This window comes from Nuphar pumila, chromosome 9 (genome assembly GCF_984573655.1).
Source record: "Nuphar pumila chromosome 9, dmNupPumi1.hap1.1, whole genome shotgun sequence".
Lineage (NCBI taxonomy): Eukaryota > Viridiplantae > Streptophyta > Magnoliopsida > Nymphaeales > Nymphaeaceae > Nuphar > Nuphar pumila.
The window spans coordinates 111,819,550-111,830,936 of NC_143257.1; the positions used below are offsets into that span (position 1 = coordinate 111,819,550).

The 11,387-nt window shown below is 35.9% G+C and overlaps 1 protein-coding gene across 2 annotated transcripts; it reads left to right on the forward strand.

The window, feature by feature from the left end:
* Positions 1 to 1,074: 1,074 nt before the first annotated feature.
* LOC149828888 (sm-like protein LSM4) lies at positions 1,075 to 10,947 on the forward strand. 2 transcript variants are annotated; one of them, XM_090017781.1, is made up of 8 exons: positions 1,075 to 1,221; positions 1,639 to 1,717; positions 1,969 to 2,010; positions 2,556 to 2,654; positions 2,772 to 2,849; positions 8,319 to 8,361; positions 9,043 to 9,210; positions 10,706 to 10,947. In XM_090017781.1, the coding sequence occupies exons 2-8, from the start codon at positions 1,715 to 1,717 to the stop codon at positions 10,726 to 10,728; spliced, it is 456 nt and encodes a 151-aa protein (XP_089873907.1). In that variant the 5' UTR covers positions 1,075 to 1,221; positions 1,639 to 1,714; the 3' UTR covers positions 10,729 to 10,947. The 2 variants fall into 2 exon arrangements, with proteins under 2 accessions (XP_089873907.1, XP_089873908.1); XM_090017782.1 differs by having other exon boundaries at positions 1,077 to 1,221; positions 1,669 to 1,717.
* The last annotated feature ends 440 nt before the right edge of the window (positions 10,948 to 11,387 follow it).

Consider the following 11,387-nt stretch of genomic DNA (forward strand, 5'->3'; position numbering starts at 1 on the left):
TGAGTTTAAAAAAAATTTCACATAGTTTTTATACGAATTTAAAAATTTCTTATGCAAAGTAACTCAGGTATTTGTGATGTTTAGAGGTTCGAATTTAAAAAAAGTTTACTCGCATTTATTTTATGCGAATTTTATAAAAAAATTTATGCGAAACAACTCAAGTATTTGCGAGGTTTGTAGAGCAATGTATTCTTTATTGTCAAAAGAGAATGACATCGGTTTATTTCCTTAAATTACCTCGCAAATATGTGTGAGATTTAGAGGTTTGAGTTTAAAAGAAAGTTGGTTCGTACATATTTTATGCAAATTTAATATTTTTTTTATATGAGATAATTCAACTATTTGCAAGGTTTGATGGTTCAAGTTTAAAAGAAAAATCTTCTTAAACTATGTCATTGTTATTTTTTTTTTACGAGTTAAAAAATAAATCTACAAATTTTTTATGTGATATTATTATATTTTTTATACAAGGTAACTTAAAACAAGAAACTCAAGTAATTCCCTTTTGATAAAAAAGAATGTGCTATAAACTCTTTCTTACAAACATCACAAATACTTGAGTTATCGTGCATAAAAAAAATTATGAAACTTGTATAAAATAAGTATGAACAATCTTTCTTTTAAACTTTAACCTTCAAACATCACAAATACTTAAGTTATTTCGTATAAAAATCTGTAAAAAAAAATTTAAACTCGAACAAAAAAACTTAATAAATATCGTCAATACTTGAGTTACTTTGCATAAAAATTTCAAAAATACGCATAAAAACTGCATTTTTTTAACCTGATAAACCTCTCAAATAATTGAGTTACCTTGTATAAAAAATTAACTAAATTCACGTAAATATGTGCAGCTAAAGCGTTTATTAGAAAAATGACAAAATTTACAAATAAAAGAAATTCACACCAAAACGATAGTTACTCCGGCTAAAATAATTCTAAAAATAGCAGTATTTATGACTGATTTGAAAAGTTTCAATACATCTTGAGAAGCGTGTCATTTTCACCTTAGTAAACGATAATTTTTCGTTTTCTTTTTGTTTTCATAAAAGAGACCGGCTCGAGCTGCAACAGAGCTCGAACTTTCTTCTTTTTTTAAGACGGCCCCAAGCTCAAATCGTTCTGCCCAATTTTTAGTCGCACTCTCCTCTCTTCCCCTTCTCCACTCGCAGACCTTAAACCCTAACACCTCCGGCGAGGTTCCGGCTGGACCAACGCTAGGTAAGCCTTTTATTTTCCTATTTTCTCGACGAAAAATTGATTCTTCGCCTGAAAATAGAGGGGTTTCTCCTCATTCCTTGATGGCTTTTCCTTTTTCCTTTTCTCTCCAAGTATTTCATTTTGAGACCCCCCTTCTTCTTTTTATGCGCAAGAATCGTTGGTGAATTCGTTCAGGAGCCATATTATATGTTATGTAAATTTATCTTTTTTTTATTAGGAAATAGTTATTTTGTTTTCGCTTGTAAAGATTCTAGGGTTCGAAATTAAGATTTTTTTGGGCGGTCCTCCTTTTTGTGGTTTATCTTTTGGTGTTAAGTAACGCTATTAGATGAGAGAATTTGGTCTGTTTTTTTTTTTCGTTCCTTTTTTAAAATTTTCTGGGGCCATATATATGTATTTTTTTATTACTTTATGCAGATTTTGGAGTGACAGAAAGGGGTTTTCCAGGTGCACTAGAAATTGACTTCTGCTTGGGAGCTATCGTTCCACTAAGATGGTATGTTGCTTTCTGGTTTTCTGGAAATTGGTGTTTACAAGGGTATTTAGATGCACCCGCTTATCCAGAAGACTGGGATAACTTATCAACTTATCCCAGATTTCTGCGTCAAGTGGATGCACTGTATCTTCTTGTTTTGTTGTTTTGCAGTTATGGGGTCTGGGAGTGTCGGCAATGGGGAGTTCAGTTTTATGTGTTAATTGGGTTGAAGGGTACTAATTTTGGTTTTTTGTTTCTTGGTATCTTTTCAGCTTCCTCTATCCCTGCTCAAGACAGCCCAGGGGCATCCTATGGTAAGAATGCTAACATTTGGTTCTGTAATGATGTTGCTTGAGGCGTGAATTGTGGGGATGATATAATGTTTGCACTTGTGGACGTGTTAATTAATGAATAATGTTCTACTCTTGGACATTGGAAACGTGTGATAAACCAGTAGTAATACAATTACGATGTTTCTGTAAATGGAACAGTAGGAACACAATCGCAATGCCTTTCTGAGTGCGACGTGGTGTTTGATATTTGGCATGCAAGGGGAGCCTTAGAAGTTATTATAAGATCCACTAGATCATCTTTTGCTAGGTTGATGCAAGGGATCTACAAATTTCTGTCCTTTTTTTCCCTCTTATCCTTATTTTTCTTACATAAACTTTCCAAATATTTTTTCTTGTTGGAAAGTTTTGGTTGTGTTGGTGTCTTTTTTTTTTCACTTTTCTGCTTAAGTGAATTGTAATCATGAACAATTTTTATGGTGCATGTGGGAGGTCTGTTTATCTGGTGCAGTAGCATGCAGGAAAATTTATGATTTATTCTCTGCATTTGGTGGTGGTTCTTTTTGCAGTTAGTGGAGCTTAAGAATGGAGAGACTTATAATGGTCACCTAGTAAATTGTGATAGCTGGATGAATATTCATTTACGTGAAGTAATTTGTACATCTAAGGTGAGATTTCTTTCTTCTGGCTAGAAAGTTAACCCATCTTTCTTCTTTATCTTTTTCCTCTTTTCCTTTTTTTTTCTTTCATTTGAAGGGTGGGAACCATTCTATTTTTTCCTGTAGGATGGAGATCGGTTTTGGCGAATGCCAGAGTGTTATATTCGTGGAAATACAATAAAGTATCTTAGAGTTCCTGATGAGGTATGTATGACGGGCTCATCTGCATCTGGGTGTCACATTGAAAACTGACTTGATAGGCTGAACTATGAAACTTTCTGGTTCTGGAGAAGTAGACACAACTAGTAGTCACTATAATAAATTGGCTGTTGTATTTTATGGAATGAGGTGAAAGCATAACATGCCATGCTTAGTAAGATTTGGAGGAATATTTCTCTGCTAAAATATGAAGTTGACTGATCTAAAATGTTTCCCAAGAAAGTCTTTTACAAATGGAGAGAATGTGAAATCCGTATCATAAAATATGGTGTTATGGAGCATTCAATTTTTTGCATGATCCACGTTGAAAGCCATCTACTGATTTTTATATATATATATAAAGTTCTGGTGTGGATGAGGATACAGTATCAATGAGTTGAAACGAGTAATATCTTATTGCTCGTATTTTTCTAAGCGAATTTAACCTTACGGATATGATCTACATGGTATATTTGGTGGGGATTGACTTTTGACTCACTGAAATCTAGTGTGTACAGGTTTTTCTTGTGATTTAACAATCAACAACCGTAAATGAGCTAAATTTTTATGACTTAAAAAAGGTATTTTTTGTCAAAAAAACACAATCCAAGGGTTGAAAATTATATACACCACACCATTGTAACAGATGTCTTTCACAAATAGGGGCAGACTTGTTTGAAACTTAATAGGGTTGAAGATTCCGATTTAACTGGTTACATCAGGTCTTCAACTATATTCAAGAAAACAAACTGGTTCATAGATTGACTACAAACCAGTTTGCAAAAATGATGACTACCCATGAAGAGGTGTTGAGTATGGGGGGAATTTTTGGTTACACATCGTATCATAAGGGATAGCATGCCATATTTTCATAACTCATCTTTTTCAATCTTTCCAACTTAAAAAATATCCCACTATGTGAGCATTGGAAACCCTTTGCATTTACATTGAAATAGTTTTCCAACCCTTTGCGATTTAGTTCATATGCGGTAATTCTACTGTTTATTAGAATTATCTAACCACAGTTAGGTACATGCTGCAGAAAAGTGCTTTGAATTACAGAGGCCTCTACATATCCCCCCGTCCATCCTCAACACCAAGTCTAATGCAATAACCACCATATGTAAAGTAACATAGACTAAAAACCACTACAAACCCTCTGCATTTGCCCACCCATCCTCAATGCCAAGTCCGATCCTGTAACTAGCTATCCCTATATAAACTACCAAATCAGTATTCTTGAATTGCTTCTGATTGATTGCAAAACTGCTTGCAATTTCAGCATTCCATCAGTAGGAGAAGCATGCTGCATATGGATTGACAACCATTCTTCATAAAGGAGATTACTGCAAATAATACCAAAATAATGTTAGTTGAAACTAATTCACTATAAGCAATGTGAAAACAAAGCACCATTACTCAATCCAAGAAGTGCATCTGCAACCTATTTTGCAACTGCACATGCACACACACACACACACACACACACTTGCATAGAACCTAAATTAAAACTGAATACAAGTATAGGAAAAGACGGATATACTTGGGAAAATGAAAGCTCACCAGCTATGGAAGACTGAGCCACTAATACTTTAGACTTGAATTGTTTGAACTTTGAACTCCATATTTTGAAAATGGAGCATCTATGCTCAATCAAGAAATGTATCTTTAGCTCATACTGCAACTGCAAAAAAGATTATGATGACACACATAATGAGTCACCCTGGAAGCAACATATCTAATAACAGTGCATGCCTATTATCCATAAGCATTTACAAGGCTAAAATGGATAACAAGAACACAGTAAGTTAAAGGATGTGAGTCGTTCACAAAACTTCATGTGTCTTCCTTCAATATCTCAAATAATTGAACTTGGATATAGAGAATTGAGAAAGCTATGTTGAATAAATCACATTTCATCTAACAATACCTATCTATTGCTTCTCTCGGCAATTTTGTTTATCGTGACCAGTTCCTTTGCAATTACGACACACCCATAGAGGCTTTTCTAGCATAACATTTTTAGATGAACTCCTAAAGACCAAAAAAGAAAGGAAAAATTATGATAATAGAATTAGCCACAAAATCCATTATGCAAAATGAAAAGACTAAAAAGATATTTCTTATTCAGTTCTGAAAACACATGTTTGAGAGTAATGACCAGTCTTGCCACATGTTTTACACATACGTGCCAACTTAGTTTGCTTAATATTTGATTTAAGCCTTTTACCACTTCCTTTGGGATGTACAGGTTGACAATCTATAAGAGTAATATTCTTACAAAAACATTGAACTTGTCTATTAGCTGTTTATGCGTTACCTTCTAGTGAATGCACTTGATCTGCTTCTCGAATAATTTCTTTATCGATATCATCATAATTTTTTTGCACCTTGAGGTTTTCTTCTATGTTTATTTCTCTAACTTGAATCGTTAGTTTTTCTATCTCCTCTTTTAGAAAATTAAAACTCCTTTCACACTCCGAAGCCATTGAAAAACATGCATTTCCTTGAAAAGACAAATAGTCATGTCGTGCAATCTTAGATTTGTGTAAATCACCTTGTATTTGCACACCCCTTTTATCAAATGCACAACCACTCTTTGCATCTTTTGTCCATCAATCTTTCCTTTCCTTTCCTTCTTCCCCTCCCTTCCTTCTTTCCTTTCCTTCCTTTCTTCCCTTTCTTTTTGCCTTTCCTTCTTTCCTTCCCTTCTCCCTTTCTTCTCTTCCTTTCCTTCTTCCCCTCCCTTCCTTTCTTCTCTTCCTTCTTTCCTTTCCTTCCCTTTCTGTAGGGATATTTATCGTGATAAATATAGTTTGCCGATATATTGAAAATATCATGATATATTCCTGATATTAATGGTTTGCGATATTTTCAATATATCGGTGACATATATATATATATATATATATATATATATATATATATATATATATATATATATATATATATATATATATATATATATATATATATATATAGCCATACCTTCATACCCATAGTTGACTCTCGTACCCGTTACCCATACCAGAACCTGCACCCCGTACCCATGTGACATAGGATGCAGTTTTCCATACAACTTCTTTCTTTCCAATTCTTCTCAGATCTTAAGGCATCACTTCCAATATGGCTTCTCATTTTCGCTTCTTGTCGGGAAACTGTGGTCCTTTTCCCCTCTTTACCCCATAATTACTGATTTTCCCCAAAGTACTGTTAAAGTGCCATCTTATTATGATCTTGATGGGATATGGTGGCTGTGACATTGAGTATCAGCATCTATAAAGTTTGGAAAAATCATAGGTTGGATCTTACTTGGCATTTTTTTTGCCAGTCATTTCATGTAATGTTTTTTTTTTCGTTTTCCATGATTTCATGGACTTGTTATGGCAGTTATATGTGCTTGGAAGAAAAATTTCATGTTTTGATCTGGTTGCTTCGTCTAACCTGTATTGGTCTTCTTTAATACTTCCTGAACTGCGAGGGAGGCTGTCTATGTTTTGAAAAAAGCAAAAAAAGTTTTGGACTATTGTCTAGAGCTGCATTGGGTTAATTTACCACATTCTATGTTCTTCAGAGTATTCTTTTGTTGGTTGGAGCATGTGTCTATCTGTTGATTTTTGTTATGTATGTCATGGAGATTTTTTTTTAAATAACTTACTAAAACAACTGTTTCAATTGATGTTGATTGTTAGACGAGAAATGTCTCATCTTACGCCGGAACACATTTTTTTTCATGTACTAGTACCTGATCATCATATGTTGATACATGCAAATCTTTAACCTTGAAATTTATGTACCGGCTGATTTTTATCTGTGGATGCACACACATCCGTGTGTCCTCATGCACATATACAGGGGAATCCCTCATTTCTGATCTTGCATTGAATTCTCTGTCTCCTAATCACTAGAGTCTAGAGGAATGCTATCTGAGTTATCTTTTTGAAGGCTCTGCAAATTGAGGACCAATGACCCTGTCTTTAAACAATGAGTGATGTCTTAATGATCCCTTTAGATTTCTCACCGATGACACTGAAAGCGACACATTTATCTACCCTATCACATGTCAGTAAGCTGTATCTATACCTCTATTATGCTATTATTCATTTCCTGAAGTCATCCTATATTCTATTTCTTTATAAAAAGACTTCCGCTTGATAATGATGTTACAATCCATAATTTGCCCTGAACGATTTTTCTTTTTGTTATCTCGAAATGGGCAAGGCTTGGGATAGAGAGATTTGGTGATTTGTAGCAGCTGCAAGTCTAATTCAGCTGCTAATGCCAGGGCTATCAACGGCTCAGATATCAGGGTGCACCCAAACCTGCCTAAACAACAAGCAGCTGGGTTCGGCTTAGGAAAATGGAAGCCCAGACCTGTCTCATAATGTAGAGGGTAGTTCAAATATATTTTTTATATAAAAACACTTAATAAATCACTTGGGTCTGCCAGGTCGGGTCAGATATCTGGCAAAATCATAGCTCAAACCTGATCCACATGTTACTTGGGTCTGGTTTGGGTCATCCCAAATAATATTCAGGTCCTTATTTCTGTGCCTATCCCCGGATATCCAGGTTCAGGTTGACCCTGGTACCCGACAAAAACCTGACCCATTCACATCCTAGTCCATTTCAGCCTGAACCAAGTCCTTTAGTAAGTGGACATTATGCCCCAAAACAGAACCGGCTAGATCCTAGGTTTACTAGTCTTGGCCAATTCATGTTTAGGTCCGTGACTACATTAAATTAATTGGTTTGGGACTTGGCCTTAGGTGGAGAGAGTTGTATAAGGGTTTTGTATTGGATGTACTGCAACTTCTGGATACTCCGAATTCTTCCTACATGCCTGATATGTTGCTTAAAAACTATGGGCTTAGGAGATGATTTCATTTCCTCTCTTTCTTTGTTGCTGGCTTAGCTTAGTTTCTCTCTGGGTGCTTCAATGATACACCTGTTGCAAGTTAGAGAACATCCTACCTTTATGCTTCTGTAATTTTCACATGGTAGGTAATGTTCCCTTCTCTATACAAACCTTAGAAGGACATAGTGATTTGGAACACAAATACATGTAAATATCTATTTTCCATTCAGTCTATTGCATTTCAAAACCATGGTAGCAAATAGGTAATGTTGCTTTAAAACTATGGGCTTAGGAGATGATTTCATTTCCTCTCTTTCTTTGTTGCTGGCTTAGCTTAGTTTCTCTCTGGGTGCTTCAATGATACACCTGTTGCAAGTTAGAGAACATCCTACCTTTATGCTTCTGTAACTTTCACATGGTAGGTAATGTGCCCTTCTCTATACAAACCTTAGAAGGACAGTGATTTGGAACACAAATACATGTAAATATCTATTTTCCATTCAGTCTATTGCATTTCAAAACCATGGTGTCCTTTTGATCTCTATTTCTGTAGCTATTTGTTCTCAACTGCAGTAAAGCTGGGCCACAGTTGTTGATTTGCACTTTTTGTATTTCAGGTGATTGATAAAGTCCAGGAAGAAACTAATAAAAGTCGAACAGGTGCGGTGTAATCTTCATTGTTTTTTTTTTTCCCACTCTCTCCATCAGTTTCTACCAATGCTAGGAAAAAAGGAAAAACATTTGCTAAATCATGCATCTTTGACAACACACGTGACTTTTTTTTCAGTCAAAATCACTATTTTCATTGTAGTGAGGCTGTTGCAACATTTTTTTTTGGACAGCATAATAAATGGTCCATGGTTGTAAGGGCCATAGTCAAACATGACAAGTTTATTCCACTGCTGGTTGGGATAAATGCTATATAGCATGGTTTGCCATTGACCAGGGATGGTGTATTGTCTGATTGCTTGATTGAAGCTTGATGTTGTGAATGCCAAGGGTTTCATTAGTCAATGCACACATACAGATGCAAATGAGCACATGCACATGAAGGCATTGTGGTATTTGGCCAGTTGCCGTTAATTTTATCATGTCATTAAGAAAGTGTGTATTCTGAAAGTGTGCCACTATATGGTGTGATTGCAAATACCTGTCTATATCGCAGAAATAAACGACAGTCATGGAAGTTGTCACCACTAGTTCTGTCAGCTTTAATGCAAAATTTTTGTTTTATGTGTTGGGCAGACTTTTTATTGGTGGAATTGTTTCTTTTTTTCCCCCCTTTTTCTGAAGTAATGACTGTGAGTCCTTACTGATACTTTTGGTGCTACATCTGTCCAGATAGAAAACCTCCAGGTGTAGGGCGTGGGAGGGGAAGGGGCAGAGAGGATGGCAGCAGTGGAAGAACTGCAAAGGGCATTGGACGCAGCCAGGAAGACGGAGCTGGGAAAGGTGGTGGCAGTGGTCGTGGTAGGGGTGGACCAGGAGGCAAAGGTGGTGGGAGTAAAGGTACTTAAATTAAACTTGTGACCCAATTTTGAGCTTGAAAGGAAACAAGGGAAATTGATAAAACAGCACCTAATAAATGGGCAATAATAAAAAACACACCAAACCAAAGCATTTCTGGTTGTCGGTGCACACCTAAACTTTTCTGTCAAAAGAAAACCAACTTTCTGGTAGGTTAACTTTGGTTAAGTTGTGATTTTTTGTCCAATAACAAAGTTGATGAGAAAGATGGATGATGATATTATGCAGTGCTGAAGGGTATAAAAAGAAGTAAATGCTGCTGGTTGAGAGCATAGTCACAAATATCGTTCTCGAGAATTTTTCGGCAAGAGAAAATCTCGGGAGATTTTGAAAAAAAATGGGTTTACTTGGCAAAATTTTGGGAAAATCTGGATAAATAAAAAAATTATAAAAACAACAAAAAATAAAAAAAGCATAATTTGCTCTTCCCTTATTTGAGAAACAAGGAGAGGGATTGCATCGGCCGAGCCCAATCTTTAAATTACTAATTGGTTTTTTAAGAAAAGGAGGAATTGGAAGGGATTACTCATCTTAGTGTCTATGTGAGATTACATGCATGTGTCATATTTATATTGGCTATGGGGCTCCGCGTACGCTTGTAAGTTGTAACCTACTTTAATTTAGTAGGGTGACTGCATAGATATTAGATGAGGCTATTCATTAGTGATAGAGTTTCTCTCTCTGAAGGGATATTAATAGTGTTAGACGTTGGGAATTTTAGTCCCATATAGATGAGGTGCAGAGAGGAGTCCTCTCTCTGTGCCTATAATAGCCCTCAAGAGGGTGCTCTTTCACCTAGAAAAGCTTTGGGTGCCTGACCCCTTGAGGCTGGAGTATTTAAATGAAAGCGTTGATATCGCGTTTTAAAAATGAGAGAAATTTATTTTGAAAATATCACATATAATACGTGAAAAATATGGGGGAATTATTTTTTGCGAGATTAAAAAAAACTGAGAGAGAGAGAGAGAGAGAGAGAGAGAGAGAGAGAGAGAGAGAGAGAGAGAGAGAGAGAGAGTTTGGTTTTTTCTGTTGCAAAGGAGAGAGAGAGAGAGAGAGAGTTTGGTTTTTTCTGTTGCAAAGGTGAGAACACTGATAACTGATATAAGGCATGGATTTGACAGTGGGTTAAACTGTTTGTGGAGTTCTTTTATTAACCAAAAAAGTTCTTAGGTGTGATTTTAATTTTTTTAAAATATGTGGTTTTCTTTATTATTACCTAAACTTATTTGCTTTTTTGAGAATTTCCCAAAGAAAAATATCATCTTATGATCTGTGCTACCACAAGGGCTGACGTCCCATATTGATTGTTGCACTTGGTGTTGCCGGTGGGGTTAAGGGCTAAAAGCAGTGCCAAAAGGGTTTTCCATGGATGGGAAATGAAAATTGTTAGCCCCACACGGGGGTCTGTCTGGGTAAATTATATGGTTTATTTCCTCTATATGATCTTAATGCGTGTTTATATTTTCTGTTGAAATAGGTGGTGGGCGTGGACGTGGTTGATCTGCTGCATATTTAGCGGCATGGACAAGGTAAAACATGTGATGAAGCCAAATGCTACAGCATCTTGTTGAATGCATGATGCTTCTACACAGGGGTGAGGTGTGTGGATGTAAGATTTTTATCTTGTGCTTTGGGGCTGATAAATTTGTGGGTTTTGAGACAATGGATTAAAAGCAGTATTCAGCAAAAAAAGTGATACATGTCATTTGCTTCAACAAAGCACATGCATTCTGTTTCTCTCTGTCTGGTATCATAGATCATTGATCTACCTTTTGATGCATTTTTAGCTCTGCACAGTCTATTCAGGTTTGAGTTTCTCTCTCTCTCTCTCCCCGAGTTTGTGATGTTGGTTGTGATATAATGTGCTCTAGAAATGCAATACAAGAAAGTTTTAAAAAATGCGATCTTTATTATTGTTGATCTTTTTTATGATGAAATGATGAGCTGTGGAATTCAAGTTGGTTGTTCAAATCTTGCATGTCTAAACTGCTTGTAACTCCTGAAAGTTTTTAGATTTGATTGCAGTCTTTTAGAAAATCACACTTTTACATCAGAAAACAAACAATGAACACATATGTGTAAGGTTGTCAACGGGTCGGGTTTACCCGGACCCGACTCAGATGAAACTCGATAGGGTCCGGGTATGGTGACAAATAAGA

Excerpts from the sequence above, each read along its gene's own strand:
- LOC149828888 (XM_090017781.1), top strand. Across the intron at positions 2,011-2,555 it reads CAGCCCAGGGGCATCCTATG|TTAGTGGAGCTTAAGAATGG; the intron begins GTAAGAATGCTA and ends TTCTTTTTGCAG. Across the intron at positions 8,362-9,042 it reads AACTAATAAAAGTCGAACAG|ATAGAAAACCTCCAGGTGTA; the intron begins GTGCGGTGTAAT and ends ACATCTGTCCAG.